The sequence below is a fragment of the Bos taurus genome, chromosome 5 (genome assembly GCF_002263795.3).
Source record: "Bos taurus isolate L1 Dominette 01449 registration number 42190680 breed Hereford chromosome 5, ARS-UCD2.0, whole genome shotgun sequence".
In the NCBI taxonomy this organism is placed as follows: Eukaryota; Metazoa; Chordata; class Mammalia; order Artiodactyla; family Bovidae; genus Bos; species Bos taurus.
The window spans coordinates 68,356,667-68,376,526 of NC_037332.1; the positions used below are offsets into that span (position 1 = coordinate 68,356,667).

The 19,860-nt window shown below is 38.2% G+C and overlaps 1 protein-coding gene across 13 annotated transcripts in view; it reads right to left on the reverse strand.

Annotated features, from left to right (window-relative positions):
• Positions 1 to 2,492: 2,492 nt before the first annotated feature.
• SLC41A2 (solute carrier family 41 member 2) overlaps positions 2,493 to 19,860 on the reverse strand; it is a 168,917-nt gene continuing 151,549 nt past the window's right edge. For 12 of the 13 annotated variants that reach the window (XM_059886472.1, XM_059886473.1, XM_024991803.2 and 9 more), the window contains one exon: positions 2,493 to 5,691. In XM_059886472.1, the coding sequence (XP_059742455.1) occupies positions 5,506 to 5,691 (186 nt within the window). In that variant the 3' untranslated portion in view covers positions 2,493 to 5,505. The remainder of the gene's footprint in view (positions 5,692 to 19,860) is intronic. The other variant, NM_001205910.1, reaches the window with a different exon arrangement.

The following is a 19,860-nucleotide window of genomic DNA, read 5'->3' on the forward strand; positions in this document are numbered from 1 at the left end:
CTTATTGGGGTGATCATTTTTGTAATATATACATATATGGAATTATTGTGCTGTATAACAACCAGAAACTAATAGAATGTCATGTTAAATATATCTCAATAAAAGTTTAAAATTTAGATTAAAAAATAAAATAGGCAATTTCTCCAATATTTGCTAAGCTCATATCTCATAGAAAATTTATATATGAAGAACTACTACTCAAAAGACAGCCCCATGATTTGAAGATGTTTGTGCTATAGTACTCTTAGGAAACATGATGTAGCTTTGGGACTAGGAAGACATTCTAACATCTCTTATGACACACAAAATCAATGTGTTTATTCCATCACAGCAAAATGCTTCTTTGCTAAGACCAAGATGAAATAATATGATGTTTCTTCTATGCCCACCTTCTGGCAAGTCTTTATCATAAATGGGTGTTGAATTTTGTCAAAAGCTTTTCCTCCATCTATTGAGATGATGATGATTTCTATTCTTCAGTTTGTTAATGTGGCATATCACATTGATTTGCAGGTATTGAAGCATCCTTTCATCCCTGGGATGAATCCCTCTTGCTCATTGTGTGTGATCCTTTTAATGTATTGTTAGATTCAGTCTGCTCTATTTCATTGAAGATTTTTTGCGTCTATGTTCATCAGTGATACTGGCCTATTTTTTTTTTTGGTGGTATCTTTGTCTGATTTTGTTATCAGGGTGATGGTGGCCTCATTCATTGAGTTTGGGAGTGTTCCTTCCTCTGCAATTTTTTGGAGATGATAGGTATTTCAGAAGTTTCAGAAGGACAGGTGTTAACTTTTCTCTAAATGTTTTAGAGAAGCCGTCAAGTCCTAGACTTTTGTTTGTTGGTAGTTTTCAATTTCAGTTCTTCTGATTGATCTGTTCATATTTTCTATTTCTTCCTGGTTCAGTCTTGAGCAATTGTATCTTTCTAAGTAAGTATTTGTCTATTTCTTCTAGGTTGTCCATTTTATTGGCATATAGTTGCTTGTAATAGTCTCTCAGGATCCTTTGTATTTCTGTGGTATCCATGGTAACTTCTCCTTATTCATTTTTATTGAGTCCTTTCCTTTTTTTTCTTGACGAGTCTCTGCCTAAGGGTTTATCAATCTTGTTTATCTTTTCAAAGAACCAGCTTTTAGTTTCATTGATCATTTTCATTATTTTCTTCATCTCTATTTATTCTGCTCTGATCTTTATGATTTCCTTCTTTCTACGAACTTTCGATTTTGTTTGTTCTTCTTTCTTTACTTTGCTTTGTGTTTGGTGAGGTGGTTTACCTGAGATTTTTCTTGTATCCTGAGGTAAGACTGTATTGCTATAAACTTTCCTCTTAGAGCTGCTTTTGCTACATCCAATAGGTTTTGGATTGTGATGTTTTAATTTTCATTTGTCTGTAGGCATTTTTAAAATTTCTTTAGGAATAAGAGGTACAGATGTCATTTGAAACAATCAGATGAGGTCACCTAGGGATAAAAAATAGAGAAATGGTAATAAAAACTGAGTTGCAGGGCATTCCAACGCTTAGAGGTTAAGAGGTGGAGGAACTACCAGCAAGATGAAGACGAGGCTTCCAGCAATGCAGAAAGGAAAGCAAAAGCAGATTTTTTTTTTTTAGTAAGTGAAGAAAGTATTTCAAGGAAGGAGGAGGCTCTGTCAAATACCTTTAGAAACTAAGATGAGGATAAGGAAATCAACTCTGAATATTCCCTGGAAGGACTGATGGTGAAGCTGAAGCTCCGATAATTTGGCCACCTGATATGAAGAACCAACTCATTGGAAAAGACCTTGATGCTGGGAAAGATCGAAGGCAACAGGAGAAGGGGGTGGCAGAGGATGAGATGGTTAGATAGCATTACCAACTCAATGGACGTTGAGTTTCAGCAAGCTCTGGGAGATAGTGAAGGACAGGGGAGCCTGATGATAGGGTCAGTCCACAGGGTCACAAAGAGTCAGACACGACTTAACGACTGAACAACAAGATGAGGATTCTTACTGAGAACTAAGCACTAAATTTGCAACATGGAGATCATTGGTGACCTCAACAGGTATACTTTCAGTAGAGTGGTAGGGACAAAAGCCTGATCTCTCAAAGAGTGAAGTGGTTAGAGAAATAGAGGAGGCTGCTGGACCGCTGAGGGTTAGCTTGATGTCCGAGGTTATGAATTTACAGATTTGTCGTGTGTTCTTCATGACCATGCTCAGCTGTTCAAGTGTAGGCAAAGCATCGGCAGAGAGCTGTATTTAACCAGAGCTGTCCAACAGGAATGAAGGAGATAGTTGAGGATATACAAATTGATGGGCCAAGAAATGTAAACTGAATAGTGAAAACAGTACTTAAGAGTGAAAAAGTGGTAAAGCAGTAAAGTGGAGGTCTACGTATGGTCAGAGCTCAATTTATTATGCTCATAAACAACATATATACATTCTCTTCTGGGTGAGTTCCACAAGGCTTAATGTTCATCTAGTTTATCAAGAAGTAAGTACAACAAGGCTGGGTAAATATCTTAAATTTTATTATTTGAGTTTACAACAATTCAAAGATGGCAGATGCCCATTATAAATGGGTATGCTATACAAGAGCTGTATTAAAAGGCAAGGAAACCCAATTACTGAAAGACCCCTAAAAACGTACTTCATTTGGCTACATCATTGATAGTCTATGCCATAGAATTTTCAGTGTCTCCCAGAAGATACATTACTAACAGTTTCTATTTTATTAGGTTGTAAGAAACTTTATTTCTTAAAGAATAAAAAGCAATTGGTGGGCAAAAATAAAGTCTTTGAAAAGATTATCCATGTTTAAATAAAGTGCCTGATAAATTAGTGAGGGGAGGAAGTTCAGAAAGCAAACTTACGTGGTGTAAAAATAAACTTTGTTGATTTGCTTTACATACAACTGATAATAAATGCATTTTGTGGGCAGGCAAAGTTATCTTATTCATTCTATACTTATGTAAAGGCTTTCAAAAAACAGTAAAAAAAATTTTTAAAGAATTTAAATCTGTTTTATAAATTAATTCAGCTAATTGGTGACTGATTTTTCCAAGTCTTTATTTTTTTCCCCGTTACATGTCTTTTAGACATTTTGTTGCTGTAACAAAGATTGGGTAGCAAAAAAGAAAGAGGACAGAACTCAAATCAGTCATTCTAGTTATTTATTAGCATCTATGGAAAATCGGCTAGATTTGTGAAGGCAGTTAAATATTCTATGAAATAAGGCATTGTTCTTTCTTCTAAAGTTTTCATTTATCTTTGATTTCCTTGGTCTTAGGAACATGAATAATTTTAGAGTTAGCTATATTTACCAGTAAGATACATTAAATGAAGATTTCCCTGTCTGAAGTTGGAAAGACGTAGCAATACTCTATTCTACTTTAGAAGATCTTGTTTCTGTGGTTGATTTCCTCATAGTTGACAAGTTGTATACACTTGGTACATTTGGAGGGTCACAGAAAAAGAACTGGCTTAGGAGATTGATGATCTAGACTAGATCACAATTTGGGGCCCTTTGTAGCTGTGCAACATTAAAAATGCAACTTGGCTGATTTTCGTTTCCTTCTGCTGTAAAATAGAGATAGGAATATCTATCTGACCTATTTCACATGTACTGTTGTGAAAACTAAATAACATGATGTATTTGAATGTGCTTTGGAATATGTAATGAACTAAAGTTGTTGGTAAATACTTTAAAAATGTGATTTGCTGTGCATTTTATAGGTAAAAAAATGAAAACAGAAATCGTTGGGAAGTATAAATGCTTATGAATTATACAGCCCAAATATAAATAATTTACAAGTGCTTTACAACAAAATCAAAGAAATTATTTACGGACTTTTTAAATAAAAATTTTTGCAGAATGTTCACTACATGATATTATAACTCTCCAAAGGAGAAATCCTATAATTAGTTCAGTTCTCTGCCTTACAATTTCATTATAAGGCAGAAGAATGGAATAATTAATGTTTTAAAATAAGCAAAATATATAGCTCTAAACCACAGTCCCTTTATTTTAAAGAGCTTAATAGGAACACTTCCCTCAATATATATACAAACAACCTACTGTTTATATAATGTTAACACTAACTCACAATTTAAACCATGGTGATCAAAGTCAGTGTGCATTTCTTCTTCCCTCTATCAGTTAGATTATTAAATATCTGACAATCTTGAGAGATTCCACTGTATTTTTCAGAATGTATGTAATATAAAAAATGCTTACCTACTGAATAACTAAGATGTTGGTCAAGTGTTTGGAATACAGATCAGAGTTTTAGAAAAATATTTGAGAAACACAGCAGTGTACCTGATAGTGTTCCATGCAGACGTGAGCCTGTGCAGAGACGATGTGCACAGGCAGGCGCAGCACTGAAGCAACCCACCAACTCCTCCCTTAAAATGGTAAGCCTGCAAGTTTCAACAGACCTCTTAAGAAGAACAAATGAACCGTTTGCTCATTCTAAATCTGATGATATCTTGATTATATTAAATGGTACCTTTTAAAAAAAATTATGAAGGAAGTATTTATTATAATGTAGCTAACAAATACTATATTCTGGGCAAGAGGAAAATTTTTACACCACATGACAAAAGCTTGTCAATAAAATGTGCTAAAAGAATAACTACAGAATGCTAATATCCCACTATGATCTTTTCTATCAACAAGCCAAGATTCAGCACTCCATCAACAGTTTCTGTCTCTCTCTTTCACACAGCGCACACACACACACACACACACTTTCTCACACCCTCTTGATCTACAAATGCAGCGCAGGTCATCTCATTTTGGACTAGTAAGTCTTCTGAAAAAGATCAACCTTCTTTCAATAAATCAATCATCAAAAATGACCCATTGCTTTCACTAAAGGCAGTTCTGTGTTTAAAGGGTAGCCTGCAGAATACTTGCAGGGTTGAAATAAAATTAGCATTGGCACAGAGAAATTCATACAAGCAGATAAAAGTGAGTTTATCTCATACTCAGTAGAACATATTGAGGTCAGGTTAGGAGCAAACAAATTGGTAAATGGATCCTCAGCTGGCAGAGAGGTGGGCATAATTAAAACAAGCTTGCTTGGGCCCCTTTCATTTTAAAGTCTGCTTTGCAGAACAAACACATCTGTGAGACAAGAAAGATGAAACCAGAACTCTTGGCATTATAAGTTAAACAGTAAGACAGTACATTTTTGCTATGTCTGTGGTTCTAAAATTATTCATTGTAAACATCTTATATTCCTTTCTAGTTAATCAATTTCAGAGCTTGAGCTTGTGTCTATGTCTATGTCAAATTATCATTTATTCTATGAAAAGCAGCACAAATACTGTTCATTCTCATTTCAACACAAATTCCTTAAAAAAAAAAAAGTGTTAAGGCCATTTAATGGAATCAGGGCCAACTGAAGATTACCCTGGCAGAAGTCAAACTACCGAATTAAAAATTGTGAAAAAGAGTCATAAGTGGTTATTTTGTATTTTCCTTCTTGGTTACTTGAGAGTAGCTTGTAGGATTTATTAGTCTCCAACATCTCCATCTCGATCTCCAATAAGCCAGAGAAAATGAAAACTTAAGGCCAACAAGGCTGTCCCAAGCAGATCACCCAGCGCTGTCAGATAGGGGATGGAGAAGCTATCTGGGTCCTTTCCTTTCCTCCAGAAATGATGCACCATCCAGTCAGCGATCCACAGCAAGGTAAACACCTAAAAAAGAACATCAAAGATTATTTCTGTCACCTGGACAGTCCCAGCCCAGTAAATATGGCCATTAGCCTAGGTCACGGCTCTCTGAAAGGAACAATATGTGTCTAGGAGAAAGAGTTAATTGACAAGAAGGTTTTCTTTTCACCAGGAAAAAATACTATATGTCTCTGCAATCAGTGAAGTTTTTTTGGCTTCTCTGGTGGTTCAGTGGTAAAGAATCTGCCTACCAATGCAAGAAACATGAGTTCAATCCCTGGTCCAGGAAGATCCCACATGCTGCAGAGCAAATAAGCCTAGGCACCACAACTATTGAGCCTGTTCTAGAGCCCAGGAGCCACAAATAGTGAGCCCAGCAGCTGTGACTACTGAAGCCCACACACCTAGAGCCTGTGCTCTGCAACAAGAAAAGCCACTAATATGAGAAGCCCGTGCACTGCAACTAGAGAAAACCCCATGCACAAGGAGACCCAGAACAGCCAAAAAAACAAATAAATAAATTTGAGCTTTTCTTCAACTTGTCACATATATCTTCTCATTTTCTCTAGCCTCCCCCAAACTACCATGAGCCTTAACTTTAGCAGTACTGTACATTTTGCCAAACCACTATCGTTTCAACTCACTGCATCACTGCTGTAAAGGTCAAAAATTGGAAATAACCTAAAATGTTTAATGCCTCAAGAATGGCTAAATTAATACTTAGGTCATACAACCGAAGGGCTTCCCAGGTGGCACTAGTGGTAAAGAACCTGCCTGCCAATGCAGGGGACTTAAGAAAGTGGGTTTGATCCCTGGGTCAGGAAGATCTCCTGGAGGAGGGAATGGCAACCCACTCCGGTATTCTTGCCTGGAGAATCGCATGGACAGAGGGGCCTGGCGGGCTATAGTCCATAGGGTTGGAAAGAGTCAGACATGACTGAAGCAACTTAGCATGCATGCACAGTTAACAGTGGGATTCCTTCAGACCTTCATTTTGTTCCAAGGGACAGGCAGAAGTCTAACTCCCCAGAAAGGAGGTTAGATGTTCAGAATTGGAGGGCTGCCCTGAAATGGCCAATCACCCATGCCCCAATCCTCCAATAGTAAAGTGCCCAGTCAACCACCCTCTCCCGCCGCCAAGCTACTTAGCCTCTCCATGCCTCAGTTGCCTTTCTGTAAAATACAGAAAACAATCCCTCTCTCACAGAGATGATAACATGAGCATTAAATAATGCAGAGCACTTAGAACAGTGCTGGACACACAGAAAGAACATAACAACTATTTGCTATGATTTAAAAGAAACGAGGTCATAGATGACGGAGAAGGCAATGGCAACCCATTCTAGTACTCTTGCCTGGAAAATCCCATGGATGCAGGAGCCTGGTGGGCTTCAGTCCTTGGGGTCGTGAAGAGTTGGACACGACTGAGCAACTTCACTTTCACTTTTCACTTTCATGCACTGGAGAAGGAAATGGCAACCCACTCCAGTGTTCTTGCCTGGAGAATCCCAGGGATAGGGGAGCCTGGTGGGCTGCCGTCTATGGGGTGGTACAGAGTCGGACACGACTGAGGTGACTTAGCAGCTTAGCAGCAGCAGGTCATATATGACGGAGAAGGCAATGGCAACCCACTCCAGTACTCTTGCCTGGAAAATCCCATGGACGGAGGAGCCTGGTGGGCTGCGGTCCATGGGGTCGTGAAGAGTTGGACACGACTGAGCGACTTCACTTTCACTTTTCACTTTCATGCACTGGAGAAGGGAATGGCAACCCACTCCAGTGTTCTTCCCTGGAGAATCCCAGGGACGGCGGAGCCTGGTGGGCTCCTGTCTATGGGGTCGCACAGAGTCGGACACGACTGAAGTGACTTAGCAGCAGCAGCAGGTCATATATGAAGAAACAAGAATCTGACTTTTCAACAACTGCAGTAGGAAAAAAGCTAGTGATACCTTCAAAATCCTGAGAGAATATTTCTGACTGTAAACCTGAACCCAATTTATCGACCGAGGGTTGAGGGTAAACTAGAGGTATCGTAAGACATGCTGGCACTCAGGAAAATTCTCCCCTGTTCTCTTTGGAACTTTCTTGAAAATGTGTTGATGCAAAATGAGGGAGAGAACCAAGAAAGAGAAAGACCCGAGGGGCTTCCCTGGAGGTCCAGTGGCTGAGACTCCATGCTCTAAGGGCAGGGGGCCTGGGCTTGGTACCTGGTCAGGGAACCAGATGTCACATGCCACACTAAAGATCCTGTATGCTGCAAATAAGACCTGGAGCAGCCAAATAAGTAAATATATATATTTTTTAATAGAGAGAAAAACCTGAGAGCCAAATAATAGCAGTGCCAACCTAAGAGAGAGTGAGGGAAAGCTCCAGAGAGAGACAGACACAGTAGGCTGGGAACAGAGTCCAGACAGAGCTGAAGGTTTGGAGGCCTCTGGAAGTGAAGTCTCCAGGAAAAAGGCAAGCTGGTAAATTATCTGATATAACAGAGTTTTGGGGAAGGGACTAATTATAGGTGGAACATTTGGGAAAAAATTAAAGGTAGGTATACAGAAAGCTGAGGAGGGCATGGCAACCTACTCTAGTATCCTTGCCTGGAGAATCCCTTGGACAGAGGAGCCTGGTGGGCTGTGGTCCACAGGGTTGCACAGTTGTACATGACTGAAGCAACCGAGCAAACACGCATACAGAAAGCTATGAAAGTGAAAAAACAGGGCAATTATCTCCAGAAAAAATTAAAGAGAGATAAAAAGAAAGGAAATGTATTGTAATACACAATGTGGCTTTGTGATCAATGATATTTACAGCCATAGAATATAAATAGTATTTATTATATAAAAATAAAAATTGGGCATTACTGCATTAGGAGGTTGAAAGTTGGGGAAATAAAGCATGGAGTTAGAGAGCTAATTCCTCACTACCATAAGTGCGGGTCCATAAATACTTTTTTAAATTGATAGAGCAAAATTAGCAATGCAAGTACAATACAGAGATAAATAACAGAAGAAACAGCTACATGAGCTCTGGAGGACAATCAGTATTGAGCACTTTATCCCCCTTAACACATAAAATATCTTTTGTTAATATACATAAAATATCCTGTTTCAATAGGTAATGCATGCATGGGCTATGAAGCAAATTTAATGTAACTGGTCTTAAGACAGTAAATAGAATAAAATGAATATAATGAAATAGAATAGAAAGTATCAGCATGTAAAAAAAAAGTACTAGCATGTACAGCACACAGTAAGGATATTTCATAAAACTTTAATTTCAGTTATGAAATTATATGTTTAAAAAACATATAAATATGTGTGTGTGCATGCTCAGTCGCTTCAGTCATGTCCAACTCACTGCGACACCATGGACCATAGCCCTTCAGGCTCTTCTGCCCACGGGATTCTCCAGGCAAGAATACTGGAGTGGGTTGCCATACCCTCCTCCAGGATAAATATGTGTGCATTTATTGAAATACAAACATATTTCTTACTGAGGTCAAAAACATTTGAAAGCTACTGATCTAATACGTACCCCTTGCTGTTACATTCCAGGGGTCTAATATGTAACTCCCCAGAAGGGGAAAACCACATCTTCTTTCTATTTGATCTCTAAGCGTTTGCTTGTACATGATAAGCCTGAAACCAATGGCTGGTGTTGAAGAAGCTCTACCACTGAGTAACTGTGTTGCTATCAACAAGTGAAAAAGCCTCTAAGTATTAGTTTCCTCTCTCTAAAACAAGACTCACAGGCTAGTTGCAGAAATTAAGTGAGATGTAAAGGGTTAAGCAAATGTTTGGTACATAATAAGCACTCAATAAATATTAATGCCATCATCATTGATCGTGAATTGTTACACTGTCTCAGAATTTACCACCTTTATTTAAAAGGTAATTTGGCATAGAAGCACGACTTCTCACCTTTCTAAGCCTTAGTTTGGACTCCTTTAAAATGAGTGAATTGATGTCTCCATGGTCTGTTTTAGTTCTAAAGTACAAAGGTAAGAAATCTGTGGTCATAAACCACATACTGATCGCTCTCCTTACCTTAGCATTTCTTCCTCCGCCTCTCCCACATTCTTAGTCTCATAATTTAAGTTCTTTTCCCATGCAATTTCTTTTTTTTTCAATGCATAAGTTTTTTGATATTTATTTATTGGTTTGTTCGTTAACAAATATTTACTGAGCATCTACTATGGGTCAGGTACTACATACAAATAAACAAATATTCTTGCCCTTTCACAGCTAACATTGCAGTGGGAAGAAACAAATAAAAAAATTTTAAATACAAATAAATAACATAGTATATTAAAAGATGATAGATACCATGGGAAAAATAGAGCACAGTAACGGAGATGGCAATGGAGAGAAGGAATGAAATTTTAAATTTTCTGTATTTTAACTAAAAGTTATTACAAATGAAGCTGCAGTCTCTGTTTAAAAAAGAAAAAAAAGTATTGTTTCACATTAAGTTACTTTCTCTGAGAACGTTCTCTCTACCATGCCTAATTTTATTAATGCTCTGCTGAAGCTGGAGACAAATTTCCTTCTAAAGCAAATAAATAATTAATAATTAAGGTAAATAAAAATCAATACCACATAATTGAATACCTAAAGGAACTATTATTAAATAATGGTAACAGTGCTCCATAAAGTTTCTTTTAAAAGGTATTGTGATGACTTAAAGTTCAAGCAGGTTTAAACTTATTGTTTTTGGCAAGTTAACAAAGGATATCAGTGTTTCTTAGAAGAAATGTGTATAAATGAATCATTAAAATCATGGTAAGTATCAGATACTTCTTAATGCAACATGTTTTATTTTCAAACTAAATGATAAGGAATGTATGCTTTTTTACTGGGAAAACACATCAAAAACCTAACCAAGCGTTGACTGTATTTTTACATGGTCTGTTTGTTTTTATGAAATATGCATAACTTCTTTGGGTAAATATACCTCCTGAAAAGGCAAATCTGTAGCCCCAGCTAGTTATGCATGTTCTAGGTGTATTATTTGGAATCTAAATAAATATCTAAAGCACAAGACTATATATTTGCTTTGGACAATTGATTTCCTTGGCCAGTTTCTTTTCTGAGCTAGAATCAACATTCTCATCCATGAGCATCTCCTCAATGCCCCATTGCCAGTAACAGCGTTGTGTAAAATGTGAAGAAAGATGATTTCTTTGGGAGAGGAATGCTTAGAAATATTATATAAATAAACACAAGGAACAGCAAATTAGTATATTTCTTCCTAAGCCTTAACTTACAAAGGCAGAATTCATTTTCCCTATAAAAGTGTGCTTCCTTAATCCAGTTCCAGACTGGAAATGCTACTCATTAAAATATAATATTTTAATGTCTGCTAAGATTAATTTAGGATTATTAGTCAACAGGAATTCAATCTACTCCTGATATACAGATAAAAGCATCTTTTCTTTGGCCTAAATTATTTTTGTGAGATGGGAGGTGAGGGAAGGCAGGAAATGAAGGAAACTTATTTTAAGAAGGAGGGCATAATAGTCACCAAACTTCTCAAGAAGTCCATGGCACAAAAATGGTTAAGATCTTCTTAGAATGGAAGGACCTTTCTTCTATCCAAAAGAAACCCTTAGAATGTGTTCAGGAGACAAGTTAACAATATTCACAGCCTTGATTTTTAATAGCAAAAAATTACAATCTAAGGCTTCCCAGGTGGCTCAGTGGTAAAGAATCTGCTTGCTAATGCAAGAGGTGCGGGTTTGATCCAACTAAAATAAGTGAATAATAGGTACACATATGAATGAATCTCAAATACAATGCTGAGCAAAAGAAGAAAATCATTTAGCACAAATTCACTATGATTCTATTTTTTACAAGTTTCAAAACCATGTAAAACTAAAAACATGTATTTTTAGGTTTTCAAATAAATGCATTAAATCATAGGGAAGAGCAAACACTCATTAGCTATGCAATTCTGAATGAAGAGTTTGCTTTGAAGAGGAGGAAGGAACACAGAGGTAGCTTTAAAAGATGTAGGTACTAGGTTACTGGTAGTTCCTAATTCTTAAGCTGACTAGTAAGTGTCCTGCTGGTCACTGTATTATTATTTTTTATATCATGTGCATGTCATTGTTGTTTATCTATTCAATAATTAATACACAGTTGAACTTTTTTTTTAAATACAGTAATTTTTGCTGAAGCATCAGGCTTCCCTGGTGGCTCAGATGGTAAAGAATTCGCCTGCAATGCAGAGACCTGGGCTCGATCCATGGCAACCCACTCCAGTATTCTTGTCTGGAGAATCCCCATGAACAGAGGAGCTGGGTGGGCTACATGGGATCCATGGGGTTGCAAAGAGTCGGACATGACTGAGTGACTAAACACGGCACACAGCACATTAACCCTAGCCCAGTGAGTCTTGCCACTGGTCATGTGACCATGTTATTCTGTTCCAATCATGCAAAGACCAGTGATAGCCAAGGTCACTTAATATTATGAAATGATAACCTGAAAATCCAGCAGAAATTCGAACTAAATAAGATGTTTCTTAGTTTAATAATAATAATAATAAAAGATAGAAATAAAACATACAAACTGCTAGAGGAAATTAACAGTTATTGACTGCCTACTACATGCTTCCTCCTGAGAAACCTGTATGCAGGTCAAGAAGCAACAGTCAGAACCAGACATGGAACAATGGATGGGTTCCAAATTGGGAAAAGAGTACGTCAAGGCTGTATATTGTCACTCTGCTTATTTAACTTCTATGCAGAGTACATCATGTGAAATGCCGGGCTGGATGAGTTGCAAGCCGGAATCAAGATTGCCGGGAAAAACATCAACAGCCTCAGATATGCAGACAATAGCACCATTGTAATGGGAGAAAGCAGAGAGACACTAAAGAGCCTCTTGATGAGGGTAAGAGAGGTGAGTGACAAAGTTGGCTTAAAACTCAACATTCAAAAATCTAAGATCATGGCATCCAGTTCCATCACTTCATGGCAAATAGATGAGTAAACAATGGAAACTGACAGAATTTATTTTCCTGGCCTCCAAAATCACTGTAGATGGTGACTACAGCCACAAAATTAAGACGCTTCCTCCTTGGGAGAAAAGCAATAACAAACCTAGACAGTATATTAAAAAGCAGAGACATCACTTTGCCAACAAAGGTCTGTATAGTCAAAGCTCTGGTTTTTCTAGTAGTCAGGTATGGATGTAACAGTTGGACCATAAAGAAGTCTAAATGCTGAAGAATTGATACTTTTGAACTGTGGTGCTAGAGAAGATTCTTTGAGAGTCCCTTGGACAGCAAGGAGATCCAACCAGTCCATCCTAAAGGAAATCAACCTAGAATATTCATTGGAAGGACTGACACTGAAGCTCTAATACTTTGGCCACCTGATGCAAAAAGCTGACTCATTGGAAAAGATGCTGATGTCAGGAATAATTGAAGGCAGGAAGAGAAGGGGACGGCAGAGGATGAGATGGTTGGATGGCATCATCGACTCAATGGACATGAACTTCAGCAAACTCCAGGAGATGGTGAGGGAGAAGGAAGCCTGGCGTGCTGCAGTCCATGGGGTTGCAGACTCAGACACAACTCAGCGACTAAACTGAACTGAACTACATGCTAAATAAAATTATTTTAAAGGTGCTAATATCCATAGAATATTAGGAAAATATGCAATCAGCAGAGATTAAGTCCTGAACACCTCAAGTGTTCCTTCCTCACCCTCTGCCTGTAGCCTGAAGATGGCTCTGCTTCTATACCTTCCCTTTTCAAATAGGAAGACTTTGTTGCCCACAGAAACATTTCAGTGGAAAAAAGACTATTCAATCACTTAAAACTATTAATATTTACTGAATGCCTTTCTAATACATTACTCAAGTCTGGGAAATAATTTTTTAAAATAGCACACCGAAATATTTATGGTGGTGATCTAAGAGTATGGGGATTTTGGACTGTCAGACTCCCCGAGTCCAAACTATACGACAAAGACACAGTAATCAAAACATTATGGTACTGGCACAAAAAAGACATATAGATCAATGAAACAGGACAGAGAGCCCAGAAACAAACCTATGTACCCATGCTCACTTAATCTACAGCACAGAAGGCAAGAATATACAATGGAAACGAGACAGTCTTTCCAATAAAGTGGTGCTGTGAAAAGTGGACAGCTACATGTAAAAGAATGAACAGTCTGCAGCACCATACACAGAGACAAACTGAAAATGGATTAAAGACCTAAATATAAGACCAAATATAAATCTCCTAGAGGAAAACACAGGCAGAACACTCTTTGATATGAATTGCAGCAATATTTTTTGTATCTGTACTGTATCCTACAGTTATGGAAATAAAAACAAAAATATACCAATGGGACCTAATTAAATGTTTTTGCACAGCAAAGGAAACGATAAACAAAATGAAAAGACAACCCATGGAATGGAAGAAAATACTTGCAAATGATACAACTGACAATATACAATATACAAACAGCTTATACACCTCAAAAAAAAAAAATGGACAGAAGATCTAAATAGACATTTCTCCAAAGAGGACATACAGATGACCAAGAAGCACCTGAAAGATGCTCAACATTGCTAATTATTAGAGAAATGCAAATCAAAACTACAATGAGGTTTCACCTTACACCAGTCAGAATGGTCATCATCAACAAATATAGAAACAATAAATGCTGGAGAGGATCTGTGAAAAGGAAACCCTCCCACACTGTTGGTGGGAATGTAAACTGGTACAACCACAATGGAGAACAGTATGGAGATTCCTTAAAAACAAAAAAATAGAGCTACTATATGACCTTGCAACCCCATTCCTGGACATGTATCTGTAGAAAACCATAACTGAACAGATTACATGCACCCCAATATTCACATCAGCACTATTTACAATAGCCAAGACATGAGAGCAACCTAAATGTCCACTGACAGATGAACAGATAAAGAAGATGTAGTACCTGTAAACGATGGAATACTACTTAGCCATAAAAATAATGAAATAATGCCATTTGCAGCAACATGGATACAACTAGAGATTATCATACTAAGTGAAGTAAGTCAGAGAAAGACAAATATATCCCTTATATGTGGAATCAAAAAGATGATACAAATGAACTTATTTACAAAACAGAAACAGACTCACAGAATTAGAAAACAAACATCACACCAAAGGGGAAGAGGGGGGAGGGGATAAATTAGGAGGTTGGGATTAACATATACACACTGCTATATATAAAAAAGATAACCAACAAGGACCTACTGTATAGCACAGCAAACTCAACTCAGTACTCTAATAACCTATATGAGAAAAGAATCTGAAAAAGAATAGATATATGTATAACTGAATCACTTTGCTTACACCAGAAACTAACATAATATTGTAAATCAACTATACTCCAATATAAAATAAAATTTAAAAATCCATTAAAAGCAATAAAGTTTAGCATTCTATTTAAGTGGTTAAGCTATTTCCAAAAAACCTAGTTATAACACTTAAGCAGTCAATTACAGAATATTTTATTTGTATTTGTTAAACATTTAATACTTCTTTTAAAAAAGCATCATCTTCAAATAATTTTATGTATATATTTCACCACTCCAACGGATTTATTCTCTCTTTTAGATGAGGAATCTTGTCAAGTATTTGCCTTATTACCCAAATAAAGTACACTCAATACATCCTGAATCCAATTTAACAAATATTTATCTATCTCTAACACAGAAAACACTGTGATGAGCTTTCTGGAGCAGCAGCAGAAGAATAAGACATGGTTATTGCTTTCAGTGAGATCAGACTCTAAATGAAGAAACATAACTGAAATGCCAAAAATAATCCAAGAATAATATAAAGCTGAATATTCATTTGATAAATATTTACTGTACCAGGCAGGGACTGGATGCTGAGTCTATGATGATGAATAATACATAATCTCTGAATGAGCCTGAACTAGCAACATACTCTTCTGTTCTCTGGGGGGAAAAAATGGAATAGACCTTTACACAGAGCTGGAAAGTAACACTATAGGGAACCTCAACTGAAGTTCTCCAGAGCACTTCCCGAAGCAGATGACTCACAGAGGCTGATTATTAACTCAAGATTCTCAGAGCAAAGAGATGAGCAGACAGAGTAAACAGCTTCCAACCAAGTCCAGCAAAGTAACAGCTATTGTTACAGATAAAAGAATGGTGTTGGACTTTCTTTTGGCCAAGCAGATTGATGGCTGACACTTCATACTATACCCAAATTAATGTTACAGGTGAAATCAAACAATCTGTATCTGAGCTAAAAGAAAAGGTGGTCTGGAGACCAAGGAAATCACTGGGACGTGTTTTCTTGGTCAGGTCTGAAACATCTCAGGTTGTGGTAGTGAAATACATTCTAGTTCCTTCTTGTTGTGTAGTTGCTAAGTCAAGTCTGACTCTTTTGTGACCCCATGGATTATAACCCGCGAGGCTCTTCTGTCCATGGAATTTTCCAGGCAAGAATACTGGAGCAGCTTGCCATTTCCTTCTCCAGGGGATCTTTCCAACTTACGGGACCTTTCCGAAATATGGGACCGAACCCGTATCTCCTGCGTCTCTGCACTGGCAGGTGGATTCTTTACCACTGATTCACCAGGGAAGTTCCTTCTTACAGTTAGAAGTTCCTTCTAATTAGTCTTGTTTATCTCATATATAATGTTTATTATCCAGTGTCTGAAATGGTTCAACCTAGCCACCATCCCATCAGATGTTTCAATAAATAATTCAAAGACCCCTCCTCCCATACTGACAGAGTCAAATTGAAAATCAGATATGCTACTTTCAGGAAGAATTGACAACAAAAGTGAAGTTCTGGATAATCCTTAATGATACCCTGCAGCTTTGACTGAGTGAGGAACAAAGTGGAGACTGAGAAAGCACAAAGTTCCCACACTCCCAGGAAAAGACTGTTCTTTGGCTATGGTAACAAGAGGCCACCAGAACTGGTTTCATGTTCATTCAATCAATAAACAACTTGCCTTATTGAAAGCATTTAGAAGGAAGTCAATCAATGATAGTACTTGCTCCTGAAGTAGGCAATTAGGAATACATTGGGTCCAATAAATACACCTCTGAGGACCAACTAACAATAGTAGTCACACCCAAGTATCCAGACCTTGACAGAGGACATCCGTCTACTCAAGCTTCTGGACATCTGCCCATCCCTGGACTCCATGCATCCCTGAAACCCTAAAAAAGACCAGTAGTTGCTCTGCTTGCAGAGGTTTTGCCTCCTCCCAGCTTAGCTTCTTCACAATGATAAGCAATAAAATCAATTTTGTCTTTTTACTTCAAATACTGAATGACAGTCTCATCATTTTTTGACTTCCTTTAAACACCCCTTCTAAAAAATGCAAAAATCTTTACTTTCTGCTTTTACATATTTCCCTACATGGTACAAAAATCACAAGTTTCATTAGCTTTGTTATGCAGAACTAACACAGACACTTCTTTTTAAGATAAAAAACAAGAAGAGTGCTAAACATCTATTTTTTTAAATAGGAAAAAAATTTTAATGATTGAATCACTCAGGTCAATATTGTCTGGCTGAATATCCTAGGGTCACAACCAACCAAGATTTTATTCTCACAAATTTCTTGAAAGATAGTTTTTATGCTTTTCAAGTCAGTGCTTTCACATAGCTGTGTTACAAGATTTTTTTTTTAAGCAGATGTTGTGAAAATTCCTCTAAGTCATGTCTGCAATTGCAGCAGAACTCAGAGCACAGGAGTAATATCCTTAACCAGAACACTAGAAAAAGAAGGCTCAGCTTCTCTGGTCCTAACAGCGTCAGGCTTGACAGGATGGAAAAGAGCTCTCTTTCTGAATGTCTTGCTCCACGGGGCTCTGGCATGCCATGCCTCTGATGAGGCAGGCCGTTGTTTCACCTTCTTTGTTTACTGGCCTGGAGCCCAATTATACCTCTCCAGAGAATGAATCATAAATATGGATTTAGGAAAGTGTCTCAATTTTAAGATCCTGTAATCTAAGCTGTGAAGAAAGCTGAGTGCCGAAGAATTGATGCTTTTGAACTGTGGTGTTGGAGAAGACTCTTGAGACTTCCTTGGACTGCAAGGAGATCCAACCAGTCCATTCTAAAGGAGATCAGCCCTGGGTGTTCTTTGGAAGGAATGATGCTAAAGCTGAAACTCCAGTACTTTGCCACCTCACGCGAAGACTTGACTCACTGGAAAAGATTCTGATGCTGGGAGGGATTGGGGGCAGGAGGAAAAGGGGACGACAGAGGGTGAGATGGCTGGATGGCATCACCGACTCGATGGACATGAGTTTGAGTGAACTCCGGGAGATGGTGATGGACAGGGAGGCCTGGCGTATTGCGATTCATGGGGTCACAAAGAGTCGGACATGACTGAGCGACTGAACTGAACTGAACCTGGGCTATAATAGCATAATACAGTATTGTATCACAAAAAAGGTAATCCCAGGACTAAAGTCCCAGGTTTGATCCCTGGGTCAGGAAGATCCTCTGGAGTAGGCAATGGTAACCCACTCCAATATTCTTGCCTGGAAAATTCCACAGAGAGAGGAGCCTAGAGGGATACAGTTCATGGGGTTGGTCACAAAGAGTCAGACACTACTGAGTGACTGAGCACACAGGGCTAAAAAGGAATCTCAAAAAATACTTGTTTCAACTTCCTTCTTTCACTATATTAATCAACTCCTAAAGTTAAACTAGATTTTTACAACTAGAAAAAATAACTCCATGGAACTATAGGTCTCCCTTTATACTTCCTTTATCATTCTCTTCACAGTTTCCACTCAACCCAAGCTGATAGACAGAAGCCCACAAACAGACAGGGGCAGAAGAGTCACACAGAAAGAATTCAGGGATCCTTACTTCCCAGTCGGAACTTGGTGGATTTAAATCCTGATAAAGGAGGAAAAATGTGCGTGAAATCAGACAATCTGTTAAAATCTCTTCATTGCTTAGCTCTTTCCTTTGAGATGACATCTGGGAATAGGATTTCACTTAATGTCATAATTAAAGGCTTCCCTGATAGCTCAGTTGGTAAAGAATCCACCTGCAATGCAGGAGACCCTGGTATGATTCCTGGGTCAGGAAGATCCCCTGGAGAAGGGATAGGCTACCCACTCCAGTATTCTTGGGCTTCCCTTGTGGCTCAGCCAATAAAGAATCCACCTGCAATGCAGGAGATCTGGGTTTGATCCCGGGGTTGGGAAAAATCCCCTGGAAAAGGGAAAGGCTTCCCATTCCAGTATTCTGGCCTAGAGAATTCCAAGGACTATACACTACATGGGGTTGCAGAGAGTCGGACACAACTGAGCGACTTTCACTTTCATAATTAAAAAAAGACATAACTGCACCATATAATAGGGGCCTACTATGTGCCAGGTATTTAAACATTATAACTACTGTGAAAAGAAGAAACATTACCCTCATTTTACAGGCAAGAACAATAAGACTCCCCCAAGGAATTACTTAAGTAACTTGCTCAAGGCTAAGTCAATTAACTTGCTCAGCTATTTAGAGTCCCTTGGACTGCAAGGAGATCCAACCAGTCCATCCTAAAGCAGATCAGTCCTGGGTGTTCATTAGAAGGACTGATATTGAAGCTGAAACTCCAATACTTTGGCCACCTGATGTGAAGAGTTTGAAAGACCCTCATTTGAAAAGACTCTGATGCTGGGAAAGATTGAGGCAGGAGGAGAAGGGGATGACAGAGGATGAGATGGTTGGATGGCATCACCAACTCAGTGGACATGAGTTTGGGTGGACTCTGGGAATTGGTGATGGACAGGGAGGCCTGGCATGCTGCGGTTCATGAGGCCGCAAAGAGTCGGACACGACTGAGCCACTGAACTGAACTGACTGGGTGGTTATCTTGGGATTTCAATTATGGCCACATTGTCACCATATGGCTACATTGTCCTTACTTAGAAGAATCAGCGCAAGGAATGAGTTGGGTATTAGAATCATGAAAGAGATTCAGCACTAGATTCCACCAAGTTCAGATCTTCTCATTGATAACCTGATACTTACTGTCCCAGTAGTCTACAGCCATAAGAGATGATGATATTATAAAAATAAGACACTACTGGGGACAGGGAAGGGTAGAGGTCTATCCTTAGCCTCTTTTTACAGATGAGAAAACAGATGAGAAATTACCTTGATCAACCTAATACAGGC